The sequence below is a fragment of the Erpetoichthys calabaricus genome, chromosome 4 (genome assembly GCF_900747795.2).
Source record: "Erpetoichthys calabaricus chromosome 4, fErpCal1.3, whole genome shotgun sequence".
Classification (NCBI taxonomy): domain Eukaryota; kingdom Metazoa; phylum Chordata; class Cladistia; order Polypteriformes; family Polypteridae; genus Erpetoichthys; species Erpetoichthys calabaricus.
The window spans coordinates 310,152,231-310,172,590 of record NC_041397.2 but is presented as its reverse complement, the minus strand read 5'-3'; the positions used below and the strand labels follow the sequence as shown (position 1 = coordinate 310,172,590).

The 20,360-nt window shown below is 40.5% G+C and overlaps 2 protein-coding genes across 2 annotated transcripts in view; one reads left to right on the top strand and one right to left on the bottom strand.

The window, feature by feature from the left end:
• The window catches only part of dnajc28 (DnaJ (Hsp40) homolog, subfamily C, member 28), a 1,235,492-nt gene that overhangs the window by 604,280 nt on the left and 610,852 nt on the right, over positions 1-20,360 (bottom strand). The gene's annotated exons all lie outside the window — the stretch shown is intronic.
• On the top strand, positions 11,536-12,539 carry LOC114642963 (olfactory receptor 2AT4-like). The gene has a single exon (XM_028791694.2). It carries the CDS (start codon positions 11,554-11,556, stop codon positions 12,508-12,510), a length of 957 nt encoding a protein of 318 aa, XP_028647527.2. The 5' UTR covers positions 11,536-11,553; the 3' UTR covers positions 12,511-12,539.

Genomic DNA, 20,360 nt, shown 5'->3' with positions numbered 1-20,360 from the left:
CCCAGTCCCACAGCATGATGCTGCCACCACCATGCTTCACTGTAGGGATGGTATTGGCCTGGTGATGAGCGGTGCATGGTTTCCTCCAAATGTGACGCCTGGCATTCACACAAAAGAGTTCAATCTTTGTCGCATCAGACCAGAGAATTTTCTTTCTCATGGTCTGAGAGTCCTTTAGGTGCCTTTTGGCAAACTCCAGGTGGGCTGCCATGTGCCTTTTACTAAGGAGTGGCTTCCGTCTGGCCATTCTATCATACAGGCCTGATTGGTGGATTGCTGCAGAGATGGTTGTCCTTCTGGAAGGTTCTCCTCTCTCCACAGAGGACCTCTGGAGCTCTGACAGAGTGACCATCGAGTTCTTGGTCACCTCCCTGACTAAGGCCCTTCTCCCCTAATCGCTCAGTTTAGATGGCCGGCCAGCTCTAGGAAGAGTCCTGGTGGTTTCCAACTTCTTCCACTTATGGATGATGGAGGCCACTGTGCTCATTGGGACCTTCAAAGCAGCAGAAATGTTTCTGTAACCTTCCCCAGATTTGTGCCTCAAGACAATCCTGTCTCGGAGGTCTACAGAGAATTCCTTTGACTTCATGCTTGGTTTGTGCTCTGACATGAACTGTCAACTGTGGGACCTTCTATAGACAGGTGTGTGCCTTTCCAAATCATGTCCAGTCAACTGAATTTACTACAGGTGGACTCCAATGAAGCTGCAGAAACATCTCAAGGATGATCAGGGGAAACAGGATGCACCTGAGCTCAATTTGGAGCTTCATGGCAAAGGCTGTGAATACTTATGGACATGTGCTTTCTCAATTTTTTTATTTTTAATAAATTTGCAAAAATCTCAAGTAAACTTTTTTCACGTTGTCATTATGGGGTGTTGTGTGTAGAATTCTGAGGAAAAAAATGAATTTAATCCATTTTGGAATAAGGCTGTAACATAAGAAAATGTGGAAAAAGTGATGAAGCGCTGTGAATACTTTCTGAATGCACTGTATATATATATATATATATATATATATATATATATATATATATATATATACATATATATATATATATATATATATATATATATATATATATAGTTTCAGGTTATGTAATATGCTGCAATTAAAAAAGAACTCATTCCAATAAGAGAGGCACCTGCTTGATAGACTCGGGTGCTTCACAATGAGGGTACCTAAAACTTAAAGGGACCCTTTAAACTGAGTCTTCAGCCATTGCATAGCAGCCTTAAATTTTATAAGAAGATGTTGTGCTGATTGTGACTGCATGGAGTTAAATGAACCCAAGAATAAGTGCATTTGTAAAAATAATAATAATAATAATGAAAATAAAATAGAAAAAAATAGTTCATCAATGGCATTCATGTTGTAGAGTTAATTAAGATGCTGGGTCCATGGAGAGGTTTAAATTAGACAGGGCACCTCGTGCTTTACTCCCATATTTCATTTTTATTCCAAGTGGGAACAGAATCCAAAACAACAGAACTGTTTGCCTCTGCCTGATGAGTCTGTCGGGCCCTGGGGCTTCTTTCTAAAATAAAAAGTGTGACACAAAGCCACAATGAGCCCTGCAGTGGGCACCTCTGCATTGTGAAGGGACGCCCAATAAAAACGTGCGTTTCTGCACACCCCTCCATCAGAACAGAAGCCGACTTGGATGGCAGGTATGTGATGATGTGCTCAAATATCAAAAGATTTCTCTAAATGGGTGTTTGCCGCTTGTCTTTTATTGAGTGGGTAGTGCACTGTGATTTTTTTCTTAATTTGCTTAGCATTCCAGTTTATCTTTTGACGGTGGGGAAAGAAATATTAGCAACAATACTTATTTCTGAAGCACATTTTCATATCGGGGAAATTACAAGTAAAGAGAAATAAGAAGAATAATGAATAAATAATAAAAAAATAAATCAAAATATGCTTTCATAAAAATAGATATATAACTAACAGAGTCCTTATATATCTATACTAATTAATAAAAGGCAAAGCCCTCACTGACTCACTGACTGACTGACTCACTCACTCACTCATCACTAATTCTCCAACTTCCCGTGTAGGTAGAAGGCTGAAATTTGGCAGGCTCCTTCCTTACAGCTTACTTACAGAAGTTAGGCAGGTTTCATTTCGAAATTCTACGCGTAATGGTCATAACTGGAACCTGTTTTTTGTCCATATACTCTAATGGAGGAGGCAGAGTCACGTATCGCATCATCACGTATTACGCCTCCTACGTAATCACGTGAACTAAAAACAGGGAAGAGATTTACAGCACGAGTCAAACGTGGGAACGAAGGTAAATGACTTTAATTTTTGAGTGTCTTTTAATACTGTGTAAGCATACATATTAACACATGTGCAATTAAACGTGTACATTTATGGGGTGATTTCTCAGGCTTAAAAGCTCGCTTTTTATTAAAAAGATAAATGCAAACTGTTTTCATTCTGAAGGGCACAAACCACGTTGGATTTCAGCCATTAAACAAGCAAAAATGTCGGTACACCAGATAATTAAGCTCAACATATTGTCAGTTGTATTGTATGCTTACAATACATATAGAAATGTGTTAATCGTTAACTAATATTATGGGATGGTGTTTTTCGACTCGCGCCTTGATTTAAACGATTCCATGTCTTGGTGGGTTTGCGTAGCTTATTGTCAATATCTTTACAGCTCTTTTTAAGACTTAATTTAAAAAGGTTTTCTTTTCTTCTTAATAAAAATTTAAAAGCAGTACTTCGCCGGTGCGAAGCGCGGGGATTTGAGCGAATGACGCACACAGACATATTCATGAGTGCAGGTACTTCGGAAAGAAAGCACCGTGTAAACCTAAACTTTAAATTAACTTCATAGACCTACAAAAGGTTGCCATTGATTTGAGGCAAGATTGCTTTTCTCCTGTACAACTATACGTTGCATTCTCAAGAGTGTGCTTGCACAGCTTGGTCATATTAAAACCGGAGTGCTGAACTGACAACGTCGTATACAAACAGAACTATAACAATCGTAAAAAAAGAAAAAAAAAAAGCGAAGAACCCTTGCATTTAATAAAAAGGCTCCTTCCTTGGCGTTCGTTTATAAAACAGCGGAAAAGCTGTGTTAAGGCTGCTTCACAAAAAAACTGATCCTGAATATAGATATATATCTATATAGATATAGATATATATATATGTATGTATGTTTATATATATATATATATATATATATATATATATATATATATATATATATGTAAGCTTATAAGTACTGCCTTACTTCTCTTTAAGAAAGGAAGATGTAATGATACTTGATTTAAACGATTCCATGTCTTGGTGGGTTTGCGTAGCTTATTGTCAATATCTTTACACCTGTTTTTAAGACTTATTGACTGAAACGGGCTTTCACGAAAAAAAAGTTAGGGCTTTGCTACAGGATACACCCTCCACAAGTTAAGGAAGTAAAAATAAAAGTGTATATTTCTGTTTTATTTAAACCTTTTAAGTTCGTATGCATAACCCCATTTGGCTGTTTTAGTTTTTTTTTTCTTTCTTCAGTAATATTTAATCTCCTTAAAGAAAAACAACATATGCATTTTACTTTTTTTGTATCTCTTTAGTAATATTTTAGTGTAAAAGGATAACCAGTATTTAAACCTTTTATGTTACTTTATAAAGTTATTTTACACAATGTTGAAAAATTAATAAGAAAGCTACATATTTTGGCAGCTGCTGCTTTAATTTTCAATGAAATGAAAAAAGCTCTCCAATGAAGAAGAAAGAGTTTGCACTATCTAAAAAGGAGAAACCCTCATTTATAAAGGTTTGCTGCAGATGACTTAACTGAAAAGAAATGAATAGTTCCTATGTGTATAATACATATTTATCTATTTGACTTATGCCTTTATTCCAGCAACTTGCAACATCTGAGGTACAATTTGTTACATTACTTTTGTTTTTTGCAGCACAGGCAGGTGAAGTGACTTCCTCAGGGTCACACAGTGGTGTCAGTACCAGGATTTGAACTGACAAGCTCCGGGTTTGCTGAAATATTACTGAAGAAAGAAAAAAAACGAAAACGGGCAAATAGGGCTATGCATATAAATGTCTATCCATCCATTATCCAACCCGCTATATCCTAAATACAGGAGCCAATCCCTGCCAACACAGGGCACAAGGCAGGAAACAAACCCCGGGCAAGGTGCCAGCCCACCGCAGGGCGCACACACCCACACACACCCACACACCACGGACAATTTAGAATCGCCAATGCACCTAACCTGCATGTCTTTGGACTGTGGGAGGAAACCGGAGTACCCGGAGGAAACCCAGACAGACACGGGGAGAACATTCAAACTCCACGCAGGGAAGCGAACACGGGTGTCCTAACTGGCACCTTTCACTGCGCCACCATACAAACTTAAAAGGTTTAAATAAAACAGAAATATATACCTTTATTTTTACTTCCTTACTTTGTGGAGGGTGTATCCTGTAGCAAAGCCCTAACTTTTTCATGAAAGCCCCTTTCAGTCAATAAGCCTCAAAAACAGGTGTAAAGATAAACTTGCAGCACCGCTATTCAATTACACTCGCCTAACGCCTCTCCTAAGGGGACATACTGTGGGATCTAGGCATCAGTCAAAACACCAATCACAGGCCCGTTTAGAAAGCGGGAAGCTGTGATTTGTCGTCTCCCTCCCATGTAACAATCACAGCCCGTGTTACAACGCACTATGTATGTATTTATATATGTATGTGTATATATATATTGATATGTGTATATATATATATATGTATATATATGTGGATGTGTATATGTATATACTGTATATATATATATGTATATATGTATATATATGTATATGTAGATATGTGTATATATGTATATGTATATATATGTATATGTATATATATGTTTACATAACCTCTTTAACACACTACTTCTCCGCTGCAAAGCGCGGGTATTTTGCTAGTTTATATATATATATATATGTCAATGTATGTATGTATATATGTATGTCTATATTTATATATATATATATATATATATATATATGTGCATACGTATATATATATGTGTATATATATTTAGATATGTATATATTTATATGTATATATATGTACATATGTATATATATGTAGATGTGTGAATTTGTATATGTGTATATATGTATATGTGGATGTGTATATGTATGTATATATATATATGTATATGTAGATATGTGTATATGTAGATATGTATATATATGTAGATATGTATATATATGTTTACATAACCTCCTTAACACACTACTTCTCCGCTGCGAAGTGCGGGTATTTTGCTAGTATATATATATATATATATATATATATATATATATATATATAGTGTGACCACAATGGGGCGCCACTGAGCCCTAAACCTCAGACACTGTATCACCCAACTTGACTGAGGTATAATAAAGGTATTAATTTGACAGCAACTCATTTCCAATACCTAATAGACCAAAGATTGATCTCAAATATGATAAATAATCAATTTCTTCCCTCCTCTCTTTCTCCAAGTGAGTGTCGCCCACCGCCTCTGCTGACTCTGACTCTGCCGTGGTAGGACTGTGGGTTTCTTTTGAATTAGCCCCGGTATCACAGACGAGTTGACCTGTGCATTTCCAAGGTGGTGGGCAAAACCAGAGCAGTCCTCCCCTGACAGCACCCTCTGGTGGCAACCCAAACTCTGTGTTCCCGAACTCCAATTCCCAGCATGCCTTACAGGTGTCCTTTCTGGGTTCAGCCCAGAAGAACCCTTTCACCCGCTGCGTGGTTAGGGAACGAACTGCTCCCAGCACCCCTGTTGGCTTGGTCCATCCGTTATGGCATCCTTGCCGGGCAAGAAGTTAACCTCCACCCCAGCCAGGATTCCCATCCTTCCTCCAGGGTATTTACAATACTATCGTACTTTAAGTCAGTAAAGATGAGTACAAGGATAAGGTCAAAAACACTGACATATCTGCCATATAACAAAATGCTAAGGTCTGTGTGTGAATCTGGTCCTTCCGACCATTAAGAACATTCCATTAACTTGTTAGCTTATAAAGGATAAACAGAGTCTTCCATAATCGATGTGAGATCTACTGTACTGATTTACGTCTGGGCTCTGACTGGCCACAGCAGGACATTCACTTCTTCCTCCTTCAGCCACTGTGTGGTCCATTTTGCTGTGTGCTTCAGGTCGTTGTCGTGTTGAAAGTTGAACATTCTGCTCATCTTCAACTTTCTGGCAGAGGGTAGCAGGTTTTCCTCCAGAATTTGACAGTATTTTGCCCCAGACATTTTTCCTTCTACCCTAACGAGAGCTCCAGGTCCCCCAGAACAGGATGCTGCCCCCTCCATGCTTTACTGTAGGTAAGGTGTGATGTGGATGGTGAGCTGCATTGGATTTCCGCCAGGTGTACTGTTCGATTTTGGTCTCATATGACTATAAGACCTTTTTTTTCCACTTGGCATCAGAATCTTCAAGGTGTGCATTCAGGCAAAACTCAAACGAGCCTTCATGTGGCCTTTCTTGAGAAGTGCGACCCTCCTGGACAAGTCACCCCTGTGGAGCGCTTGTCAAATTGTTGTCACCTGCACACCGTTATTGACCACTCTGTGCCATCAAATCCTGTAAGTCCTTCAAAGTGGCCATTGGCCTCTCGGTAGCCTCTTTCACCAGTTTACTCCTTGCTCTTCCATCCACTTTGGAGGGTCCAGTGAGGGTCCTAGTCGTACTAAACACTTGTTTATGATGGACTTTACTGGGCTCCTTGGGATTGATAAAGCCTTTGAGATGTTTTGGTCTCCATCTCCTGCCTTATGTCTGTCCACAACTCTATCCCTGAGATCTTTTGACAGTGGCCCCCCACCCCTAGTCAGTTGTTTGCTGTCAGTTGCACCACCAAGCAAGGGAATGAATGGACCAGGAACAGCTTCACTAATCACACGCATTACAACTGATCACAGGCGGGGGAAGACAGTAACCACAATGGAAATGGGGGGGGGGGGGGGGGGGGGCACTGACACCTGATTGAGTTTAGGGGGGGGGGGGGTCCTTTATTCATCTCAGGATTTCTTGTTTTTGATTTTATAAAATTCTTCTGAACTGTAGCTGTGATACACCTGGATGTTAGAGATTGCATTGAGTGAGTAAAGCTGGAAAAATATTAGTTTGTGTGTTTACATTTAAGGCTGGAAAGCAAAAAAATGGGAATATTTCAAAGGGGGGGATTCTTTTATATTCCCACTGTTGATAGATAGATAGATAGATAGATAGATAGATAGATAGATAGATAGATAGATAGATAGATAGATAGATAAAATGTCTGCACAGAGACAGTGACATTAAACTTAATATTACAACAAACTTATCATAACACCACTTCAACGACTTTTCATGTCAAACCAGCTTCATATTTTCTTCTGATTGAACGCTCCATCGTAGATAAGGGATGCTGTTACGATTAAAGGTGTATGAGGGTGTGAGGTACAAAAAACACAAATCAGTGCAAACGTCGCTCCTTGAATAGTTTGGATATTACTGTGTGGTCACGTAGGCACAATACATTGAAAAATAAAGGCAGTGTGCTCCATGGCCACTTTCTCAGGTGGGCGCTAGCATATCGTAATCTCTTGGACCAACAGCGTGAGTTTTCTGCATTCGACTCATACGACCGACATTATAAAATACCAGAAATTATACGGTAAAATCAAGCCCCGACTTATTTGAGTGAGTATCTACGGTACTAACGTTTCAACAAGTTGGCTTTGTGAGGTTCAGATTTAGGTTGCCATCATTGTCACAATGATAATATGAGCGTGATCATGCGTAATCGTCATTATAAATGTGTCCCATTGCATTCTTAAATTAAACCAAATATTAAAAACAAGTCCACAATACATTTTGCCTGGGCAATCCATTGAATGCTGCTTGTCAGAATGTCACCTTGTGACGTCGGCCTCGTTTTGTTTTCTTCATGTTATGAGATTCTCTCGATTCTCTAAAGCTACCGTTTGACTTCACTCGCACTTTCTTCATATAGTTTTGCATGTTAATCGTATCGTCGGACCTTAAAAAATAATAAGGATTCTAATTTGTTTAATTATCGTACTGATCTTCAGGGTCACGGAAGCATTGGGGAAGACATTTTGAAAATGTGGAGAGAAAGGATTGTACTTTTCATTTAACTGGTTGGGGTTAGGGTGGGTTTAGGTTGGGGGTGAGGATGCCAGCTATGTATCATATTATCTGGCGGGCGTTAACGTGATTGATAAAGACTATTGGGTTTGGGTGTTCCCATGCTGGTCATCTTCAACAGATCCCATTAAAGAATTTATGAAAGTCCTCTAAGTGAATTGGTCTTCAAGGTATTGACAATCATGGCTCTGGTTCACTTGAGGAGCACAGCACACACAACAATGAAGATCTCAAACCAATCTATAGGCGAGCAGAAGCGTCACTATTAGGGCCCTAAATGTTCTTCCCATATGAAAGCGGGTGTTTTGGTGGCTTCTGTTGTACCACAGGTGTCAGGAGGTATTTGTGTCAAGGACACATTCAGTCACCCAGCAGCACTCCACTAAAGTCCCTGGACTCACTCCTCTGGCACAGTCTGCTGTTGTTGAAGACCCAAGCATCAGGTCTGCTGACCAGACACCTGGTAACAATGTTACATATCACAGCACACTGTATGTCCATCAATCGAGATGTAATTGCGTCTGTTGACGAACAAAAGGTCTTTGAGTGACATGAAAAGTGAGTGCAGCCTATGACGCCAATGGCTTCATGTAGAATGTAGTCAGAATGTACTTCTGTTCTTCTTCTTCTTCTTTTTAAGGCTTCTGAATTACAGACCTGGTGGATAGTGGTCTCTCTATGGATGATGCGGCACTCTGAACTTTGTTGAATGCGCATCAAGTTTCCGGCACAACACTAAAAGGATCCAGCAGCTAAGTGTGAGAAGATCTTGTAGCTTTAACCGGTAGGACATTTACTGTAATCCCTTCCCTTTAAACTTCGTCACTCATCTAAAGTCGTTCTGGGCCTCCAACTCTACGGTTTGATTGAAGAGTGAAATGAAGGTAAATGAGGGAGGCAATCCCAAACGGTACAAGTAGACTTACCTCTTTTCGGGCTGATTTTTTTTGTCCTTTTCTCCCAGGACTTAATATTTTCTGAAAAGCACAGAAAGCAATAGTTTCTCACATAAACCAACATAAAATGTCTGTTGCTGTGTGAAGTGCCATGTGGCTGCCGTTGAAGGATTAGCAGTCGTGTGTGTGTGTGTAGACGGCAGCGGCGGGTCAGATCAGCCGATGCCGGTACCTCACTTTCGTTGTTAGATCTCGATCTCCAAATCACGTGCACCAAATTTGAAGTCTGACAAGTCAGAATCCAATTGAAAATAATAAATAACATATACGCAAAAAGTCATCCACTGAGTGTTTTGATTTGCACATTCGCTTTGCTCTGTCACTCGATGTCGATGCAGTTCGAGATGTTGTCCATTCTCTGTTACTCGTGCACATGCAGGGATTCGACTTGAAGTCAAAGAGTCTAATGTTCCTCCTAGCACAGAGGATACACCTATAAAATAACGAAGTGTCTTGTCGATGTTTAAAGCTCATTATCACCGACTTTAGTCAACGTCCAGCCTCAATCCCGTTGTCGACAGAAGTCGACATCCACCCAAAAAGAGTTCATTACCGTTGACTTTTAATGTGCATTGTATTCTATTTTTACATGATCAGTGCACATAATGTGCTATATTTGGGATTTAATAATGAGAGGCGACGTGAACCTTTGATGATCTGCACATTGTTATCACCACAATGAATTCTGCTTTTGCATAGCCATGTGTCTCCACTGCCGAGACTTACTTTCACGTTACGTCGACTAAACCTGTGGCTTGGCTGGTTTGAGTGAGTACACAACTTTATTCCACCTTCCTCAGCTCCACAAAGCTCATTGCAACTCCAGTTAGTCAGTGGCGAGTCCTAATCCGCAGCTAATCTCACATTTGGTGTGGAGCTGAGGTGTCACCTGCTGCACTTGGGTCCCAATCCAGGGACTTCGTTGTGTGTTGGGTGGTTTGTCGTGCTATCAGCATCTGCTCCCAACCCTTCCCCTCATAAATGGGTACAATCCCACTGTTCCTCCGCTCCTCAGGAATTCTCTCCTGTTCAGAGATCTTCAACATTCAACCCCATAGCACATCTACTCCCTCTTCTGCTAAATTCTTCCACACTTCTGCTGGTATTTCATCGATTCTTGTTGATTTTCCATTTTTGTATTCTTTTCAGTGCCTCCCTCATTAATACAGTCATGCCTGCCAGTTCACGAACAAATCGGTTCACAACCAAATATTTCGTAAAAAAAATGCGTGGTTAACGAACAAATTTTAGTTGACGAACAAAATCCTGGCTTCTCAAAATGGCCGCCTCCTCTGACAAAGGATAGGACATGGCTGTCTGGCTGCCCCAGCGAGGTGACAGAGTGTACCCGCACAGCACAGCCGAGAAGCATGTGATCCGAGAGAGTCCCGCTAGCCGAGCATCCTGTCCACTCTCTCCCAGTCTTCAGTCGCGGTCAGTACTGTACGTACTAGTTCTTACTGTACACATGTTGTGTTCTTTGTTATGGTAACTCCTGTTACCATTCTCAAACTGAAGAGCGATAGTGGTGTTGAAAAGGAGAAGAAAATCACCATACAAGTGAAGAAAGAAATCATTGAAAAGCATGAACATGATGTTCACGTGTCAGTAGGCTTGGGAACCAATTAATTACACTTCAATACATTCTCAGGTGAAAAATTGAATTGGACTACGAACAAATTGGTTCACGAACAGACTGCAAGAACGGATTGTGTTTGTGAACCGCAGGCACCACTGTATTCAGGTTAACGTATAACCCAAAGGTGTAACGAACTCAATAAGTGTTGACGTGTCATAAACTTGAAAGGTACGGCTAGCGAAAGAAAATGCAATCTACGAGATACACTCCACGTAACATTAGTCCAGTCAAGTTTGTAAAATTCTGGATTTCCACGCGTGCTAAGCAGGAACAAAGTTTCACCTCTCATGTAAGACAACAAACAGCGTTTTACAGGAGTTTGGACACAATGGATTAACGTTAAAGTCTGACTTCACACAGGAAACCTGGAGGCGCGGGTCTGTAATGTTAAAGCACCGCTGTAACCCTAACTAGCATTTTTGGTATAGACGCTCATTTGAATTCCTGATGAAGCGCAAGGGTCCACCGAAAAGAGTCAGCCACTTGTACCATTGTGGAGTACCCAAACTTCCTTTTTGGTCGTTGAAACCATTGGACACTCTTTGGGCCATGGAAGGATGATCAATACAGTGCAATCAAGGAAATTAAATAGACGGATTATAACAAAGGAAGGTAACGGCAGATAATCCCTTTGCTCTGGTAGTTGAGAATTTGAGATGAAGTATACTCCAGGAAAACGACAGTCACTCTGGCTTATGATAAAGTTGATGAGTTGTATCTGATGTTTCTATTTTGTTTTTTGTTTTTTTGAGGTTCACCCATCTTCTCCTGAAAATGACAGCCACAAATGAGACACAACATAACGTCAAGGAATTCTTTCTGACGGGCATCCCGGGCCTGCAGGCTCACCAGAATCTGCTCTTCATCGCTCTCCTGTTGGCCTATTTGGCTGTGATGGTTGGCAACCTCCTGATCCTGTATTTGGTGATCTTGGACCAAAGGCTGCACACTCCAATGTACTTCTTTCTTTGTCATCTGTCTTTATTAGACATTCTCACCACAACTACAATCCTCCCAAAAATGTTTGCCGTCATTCTCCTCGAAGACAGAATCATTTCCTTTTCTGGGTGTTTCTTGCAGATGTATTTGGTTCTTGCAATTGGTTGCACAGAAAATTTAATTCTCATAGTCATGGCTTATGACCGCTATATTGCAATCATGAAGCCGCTTCACTACCACCTCATCATCAATGGTAAACTCTGTGTGTTGCTGACAGTTGGGGCCTGGGTCTTGGGCTACTTGACCCCATTTGTCCCTCTACTCGATGCCCTCTCATTGACTTATTGTGGCCCAAACATCGTTGCATTTTGTTATTGTGATTACCCATCTGTGGTGTTCCTAGCATGTGCAGATGTTACCGACATTTTAAATAAGGCTTTCATCATTGCCATGTGCATCGATAACATTCCACTGTTGCTTATACTTTTCTCCTATTTAAAAATAATTCTCAGTATTTATTTTATGAACACAGAGGACAGCAAGAAAGCTTTTTCAACGTGCTCCTCTCACTTGCTGGTTGTGATCACTTACTATTTTTCTGCTGACTTGCTTTATATAACCGTCATGACTGACAACATTTCGGTCGATGCCCGCGTCATCCTAGGAGTTCTTGTTTACCTGCTGACGCCGCTGCTGAACCCCATCATTTACAGTCTGAGGAATAAGCAGATAAAGCAGGCAGCTGAGAAATATCTCGACCTCTCTTTGAGGCCAGTCACGTTTTTCCAATAATTACTGATAAGTCGATGAGGATGCTGTTAATGAAAACTGTTTTATTTACTGACGTACCTTTCTTAGATAGATAGATAGATAGATAGATAGATAGATAGATAGATAGATAGATAGATAGATAGATAGATAGATAGATAGATAGATAGATAGATAGATAGATAGATAGATAGATGATGGGAAAGGCACTATATAATAGATAATTTAATTTTTAAAATGACCTTTATTTTAAACAGTAACAAAAACATTAACAAAACAATATACACATTCAATTAACATAAAAAAAACAAGCGTCATAATAAACAAGAAGCCATACATCCGACCCCAACTACTCCCCCTTTACACTCCTCCTACTCCGCACATTAATAATAACTTTAACAGTTAATAATTCAGTATAACACAAAGACCACCTTTACTCCCCTTTACACTCCTCCTACTCCGCACAATAATAACTACATGATGTTGATGCCCACCATTACTATCTTGTTATTCCCAGTTGAACACCAGTTCACCCCCCTCCACAGCACACAGTACCTGTCGTGTCCCCCACATGTCACTAAACATTTCTAAATTGTTAGTTAATTTATGATACATGAAATCAAGTTTCAGTCTACTTTTAATTAAAATTTTAAAGAGCAGCAGAGCGTCAGTCCCCATGAGGTTCTTCTCTTTGTTTCATCTTGTTTTTAAAATTGCTAACTTGGCTTGTCCTAACAGAAAATTTCCAATAACACATTTATTCTTATTTTTTTGGTAATAATTAATACCAAAGACAAAGCAAATAGTAGAGAACTTAAAACCAAATCCACCAAGAAGAGAGTCCAAGAACCTGAACAAAGGCTTCAGCCGTGCACAGTGAATAAACAGATGAAAAAATGGTTTCTCTCACATTACAGAACGGACACTGGTCAGTCTCTGAAACTTTAATCGTAAACAGAAACGAGTTTGTGGCTAAGGCCGAGTGTGTAATCCTCCACTGCAGATCTCCAAGTCTTTTCTGTAATGGGAGTTTATAATAAGCTCTCCATGAAGGTGAGATATTCTCAGAGACCTGCAGTTCCTTCCTCCACAGTGTGTCAGGTAACTCCTTCAATTGATTATAAAATGTCACTTTGACACACAGTTTATACAGTTCTTTTTTGGTAAACAGTTCAAAGTCTTTTTCAACTACAGTACCAAAACGGAGAAGGCGCCCAGGCCTGTCTGTGTGGTCAGTGACATTTGGCCTCACGATAATGGCAGGTGATGTCATCTCTGCCTCTAGTTTGTCCTCACCTTTGAAATATTCGGCACACACAGAACTCGCTCCTGACCTCCTCAGTGCTGTTTTTACCTGGCTGAGAAAAAGTTCAACCAGGCGTATTGATCTGATGCCCAGGACTGTCGCTAGGTGGGCTGGGGTGTGCCAGCACCTCATATCTGTGTTAATCAGGTCAATTATTTTTAAAAGTCTATTGTTCAAAAGAATAGATACGAAAAATTCTGAAAGCAATTATGGGCATTCTATCAGAGGATTCCACACTAAAGGTTCTTCTATGAACCAATTAGTACTCTCCAGATTTAGCCTGGTCCTCCTGAGGTTTCTGTGCCAGATTTGAAGTGCGGAATGATAAAATTTTGGCAACTCAGACCGAACAAACACTGCATTGTTTAAAAAGAAAAAATGTTCAGCAAAATTGAAGCCTCTTACTCTGCGAAATAAAGTAAAGGCCAGCTGTCTCCACGGCAGGTGCTCGGGTCCGTATAAGAGTCGATGTAACATTTGGAGTCTAAATGCCTCCATCTTGCTTAACAAGTCAATGAGTCCCTGACCGCCTTCTTCTACAGGCAGATACAGGACACTACGCCTCACCCAATGTATTCCATCCCAAAAGAACTCTAAAATCATGCTCTGGATGGTCTTGATGATAGATAATGGGGGGTCAACACACTGCAACTTATGCCAGAACATGGAGGCTATTAAATTATTAATAATGAGGACCCTGCCACGACAGGAGATCTCCTTATGAAGGTATTTCCATTTGTTCAGCCTGGCTTGAACTCTTTCTACCCAGTCTGCCCAGTTTTCTTCAGCAAAACCTCCCTTTCCCAAAAACACCCCCAGGTATCTGAAGACTCTTCTATTCCACTGAAGACCACCAGGCAGGTCTGGCGGGTCCCCATTCCTCCAGTTGCCAATCAAAAAAGCATTGCTTTTGTCCCAATTAATCTTTGCAGACGACAGTTGCTCAAATTTATCCAGGCAATATTTCAGTGCCGTGATGTCTCCAGGATGACAGATAAACACTGACAAATCATCTGCATACGCGACCACCTTAAGGTTTAAGTTCGGGCACTGAGGGATGTTCAGACCTTGAAGGTGGATGCGAAGCTGCTGCAGTAGTGGCTCGATGGACAGCGAGAAGAGCATACCGGACAGAGAGCAGCCCTGACGTATCCCTCTGGTTACTTGGAGAGGGGCTGTTAATGCTCCATTCAATTTCACAACACTAAAGACGTTATGATATAAAAGACCAATGTGTCTAATGAACGAAGGTCCAAAGCCAAAAGCCTTCAGAACTGCTAAGAGATACTTGTGGTCCACCCTGTCAAATGCTTTCTCTTGATCCAGTGATAAAAGTCCAGCGTCAAAACCAAAGAGTCTGGCCGCATCAATCACGTCTCGAACCAAGAAGATGTTGTCCAGAATACACCTGTTGGGTACACAGTATGTCTGCTCCGGGTTCACGATACTCGCCATGACTCTTCTTAACCGATTAGCAAGGGCTTTGGAAAAGATTTTATAATCCGCACATAGCAGGCTGACTGGACGCCAGTTCTTTAACTCCGTGAGGTCTCCTTTTTTTGGGAGTAGTGTGATCACCGCTCTGCGACAGGAGAGGGGCATTTCACCCACTTGCAGACTTTCACTGAAAACCTCTGCCAGATCAGCGCCAAGGTGAGACCAAAAGGCTTTATAAAACTCAACAGGCAACCCGTCGATACCTGGGGATTTACCAATGTTCAGGCCATTCAAGGCTGTAGTCAAGTCCTCCACAGAAATCGTAGTTTCCAAGAAGTCCTTCTCTCTATCTGGAATCTGAGGCAAGTCTTGGAGAAAAAAAGACGTCTCTAAAGGAACCTCTGAAATGTCCGCAGAAAACAGTCGCTGATAAAACTGGTGTGCCCAGGCTCGAAGGGCTTCAGGCTCCAGCAGTTCCTGACCTTTGTCATTCTTTAAACAGTTAATAATCCTACTTTGGCCAATGGTTTTTTCCAAACTAAAAAAGAATTGTGTGGGAGCGTCCATCTGGGTGAGCGACTGCATTCTCGAGCGGACGAGTGCGCCGTTGACTTTCTTGTCCATGAGGTCTAACAATAATTGTTTCTTAGTTTTCAGGGACTCAAAGGTGTGGCCGTCAAAGTTAGAACATAAACCTGAATGAAGGTCTTCAATTTCCTTCTCCAGCTCCAAAATGGCCGCATTCACATCTCTGGTGGTCTGCTCTGTGTATTGTTGGCACAATACGCGTATCTCAGTTTTAGTACAATCCCACCATTGCCTCAGTGAGCTGAAATTCTTCTTTTTGCATCTCCATTGAGTCCAGAAATACACGAAACAGTTGATAAAGTGGGGGTCTTTCAATAGATTACTATTAAAGTGCCAGTAGGACTTGACAGAATGTTTAGAGAGAAAAGAAATTCGAAGGAAAACAAGAGAGTGGTCAGATAAGGCAGTTGGAAGAATGGAGCAGTTAGTAATGAGATTACGGTGATGTTTTTGGATGTAAAATCTGTCAAGTCTGGCCATAGAAAGCAGCCCAGCTGAGGCCTTTACCCACGTATATTGTCGGACCCCCGGATGAAAATCTCTCCAAATATCAATGAGATTATTTTTGGTGACTACAGAACCCAATGCGATGACGGACCCCGGATGAGGTTCTAGCCCATTCCTGTCCAACTGTGCATTATCTGTGCAATTAAAATCACCCCCCACAAACACCAGCTCATCATCCTCACACGTCTTCAGCACATCATTTAAAACAGAGAAGCAGTGAGTTCTCTCAGTCCCTGAGTTTGGGGCGTACACATTGACAAACACCCACTTCTTGTCCCCCATAAGTGCTTCTACCTTCATCAGCCTCCCCTGGATTAACTCCGAACAAACCGCCCTGTCTGGTACAAAACTTTTTGAAAACAGGATTGCGACACCTGCACTGATATTGGAGCCATGACTTAAATGTGCCACCCCCTGCCACTCTCTGTGCCAGTCAGACTGATTTGCCACGTCAGTGTGTGTTTCCTGAAGGAAGGTCACATTCATCTTCTTTTGCGCTAAGTGCTCAAATAGCGCCGTTCGTTTTACCAAATCTCTGCAGCCGTTTATATTTAAAGAGCACAGGGAATAGACAGGCATAATACAGGAGAGGAAAGTAGCAGTCAACAACACGGATATAACCCAAAAAACGGGGAATTGCATTAAAACTGCCATCATGATTGCTCTTCAAGGGAACGTTTCACTTTACTGATAATATTCTTTAAGCGGACTCTCTCTTTGGAGGTCAGTCCTAGTTCAGCAGCCCGACGACGCACTTGTTTCGCTGAGTTCAGAAATTGATGAAGATCAGGAAAGTGTTCAACAATCCTGACCCCTCGCTTCCCTTCTAAAAATTCTAAAAACTGCAAAATATTTTCAGTGCTGTAGGCCTCGCTTAAGCTCGAGTGAGATGACAGATCCACCCTGATTGACGGGTCTGATTCATTGCCGTCCTCCCCTCCATCTCCTGTCACTGTGCTGCAGAGCACTAGCGGCGGCCTCTACACCTTCAGTTTTCGTGCTCTTCTTGGCTCGTCCACCACTGGTTGTTTGCTCTTTTCTCTTTCTGGTTACCGGCTTAACCACACTGTGTTCACCGTCACCGTCTTCACAGAGCATTTCTCCATCGGCCCCCGTCACTTGTGTTTCTTCAGCAGGCAATGACTGCACAGTCAGATCGCTCTTCTCCGCCCCCCCTTGAGAAGGCGCAGCGCTTGGGTCCGTCTCTGCAGCGGCAACACTCTCAGTGGGTGTCTTCTGTAAAAGCGCTGCAGAGTCATCTGTATAACATTCGACCTCTGGTACAACCGTAGACACCACCTCCTCCTCTTCATGGCTGACTTCAGCCTTCTTATTCCCACTACTTTCACTAATTTGGCCGTCATCGGCCGCTGCGCCCGTAACTATTTCAGTCCTCGGGTAGTTTTCCATCGCAGGCTCTCTGCTTGACACTTCCGGCTCCCTTGCTTCATGTCCCGGGCCTACAGTGACGCTTTGTACGGTTGTTATCACACCCTGATCTTCAGCCACTTCATCAGAATCATAACTTTGATCTTCCATTTCTGAATCACTAAACACCAACTCATTTTCTTCATTGTCCGAAGTGCTATTACGGTTATTACAGACGGTCCCGGCTTATCCGGGTTGACGGTCATCTCACCTCGCTTACACAGACTCGCTTTGTGCCCCGTCTGACCACACTTAAAACATTTCATTAGTTCTGTAGTGATAAAAACTATATACTCATAACCCTCTACTTTAAATTTCAAGGCCACATCAAGCTCCTCACGCGAGTTATGTAGCAGCATGTACACCTGTCTCCTAAAAGACACGACGTGCTTCAAATCAGGAGAACGGCAGCCAAGCGGAATCATAACTAAGTCCGATAGGACTTCACCATATCGACGAAGTTCAGTTAATAAAGCTTCATTTTTCAAAAATGGTGGAACATTTGAAATAATAACCCTTTTAGCAGGAGTCGATAAAGGCAGCACCGGGACTAGCGAGCCGTTTATTACCAGGCCCTCCTGCACCAGAGTATGCACCATAGCTTCATCGTTTAAAAAGACCACAACCGTTTTATTCATGCGAGAGGCAGACTTTACATTTTTACTACCCACTCTTTTCGCCACCTCAACAACACACAGCTCAACAGAGACCATCGGGTCCACAACCACCTTAATGCCGTGTTTTCGGGAAAGGTGTTCAAAATGTCGCGGGTTAAGCCCTGGAGGCTTTGCTCAGGACGCGGCCATGGCGGCAAGCCGCAGCCGCGTCCAACTATTACAACACTCACTAACAATAAACAATAGACTTTTAAATAAATGGCAAATCAGTAAAAAAAATCAGTATACATTAAATTGATAGTATAAAAAGATAGAAAAAAAAAACGAGAAAATACTCACAGAGACCCGCCACGAACGAAACCGCCAACAACCACGCCCACCCCAGACCAGAGTAATCGACAGACAGAGGTTCAACAGACAGAAAGGAAAGATAGATAGATAGATAGATAGATAGATAGATAGATAGATAGATAGATAGAAGGGAAAGGCACTATATAATAGATAGATAGATAGATAGATAGATAGATAGATAGATAGATAGATAGATGGGAAAGGCACTATATAATAGATAGATAGATAGATAGATAGATAGATAGATAGATAGATAGATAGATAGATAGATAGATAGATAGATAGATAGATAGATGGGAAAGGCACTATATAATAGATAGAAAGATAGATAGATAGATAGATAGATAGATAGATAGATAGATAGATAGATAGATAGATAGATGGGAAAGGCACTATATAATAGATAGATAGATAGATAGATAGATAGATAGATAGATAGATAGATAGATAGATAGATAGATAGATAGATAGATAGATAGATGGGAAAGGCACTATATAATAGATAGATAGATAGATAGATAGATAGATAGATAGATAGATAGGAAAGGCACTATATAATAGATAGATAGATAGATAGATAGATAGATAGATAGATAGATAGATAGATAGATAGATAGATAGATAGAAGGGAAAGGCACTATATAATAGATAGATAGATAGATAGATAGATAGATAGATAGATAGATAGATAGATAGATAGATAGATAGATAGATGGGAAAGGCACTATATAATAGATAGATAGATAGATAGATAGATAGATAGATAGATAGATAGATAGATAGATAGATAGATAGATAGATAGATAGAAGGGAAAGGCACTATATAATAGATACATAGATAGATAGATAGATAGATAGATAGATAGATAGATAGATAGATAGATAGATAGATAGGAAAGGCACTATATAATAGATAGATAGATAGATAGATAGATAGATAGATAGATAGATAGATAGATAGATAGATAGACAGACAGATAGATAGATAGATAGATAGATAGATAGATAGATAGATAGATAGATAGATAGATAGATAGATAGATAGGAAAGGCACTATATAATAGATAGATAGATAGATAGATAGATAGATAGATAGATAGATAGATAGATAGATAGATAGATAGATAGATAGATAGGAAAGGCACTATATAATAGATAGATAGATAGATAGATAGATAGATAGATAGATAGATAGATAGATAGATAGATAGATAGATAGATAGATAGATAGATAGATAGAAGGGAAAGGCACTATATAATAGATAGATAGATAGATAGATAGATAGATAGATAGATAGATAGATAGATAGATAGATAGATAGATGGGAAAGGCACTATATAATAGATAGATAGATAGATAGATAGATAGATAGATAGATAGATAGATAGATAGATAGATAGATAGATAGATAGGAAAGGCACTATATAATAGATAGATAGATAGATAGATAGATAGATAGATAGATAGATAGATAGATAGATAGATAGATAGAAGGGAAAGGCACTATATAATAGATAGATAGATAGATAGATAGATAGATAGATAGATAGATAGATAGATAGATAGATAGATAGATAGATAGATAGATAGATAGATAGATAGATGGGAAAGGCACTATATAATAGATAGATAGATAGAT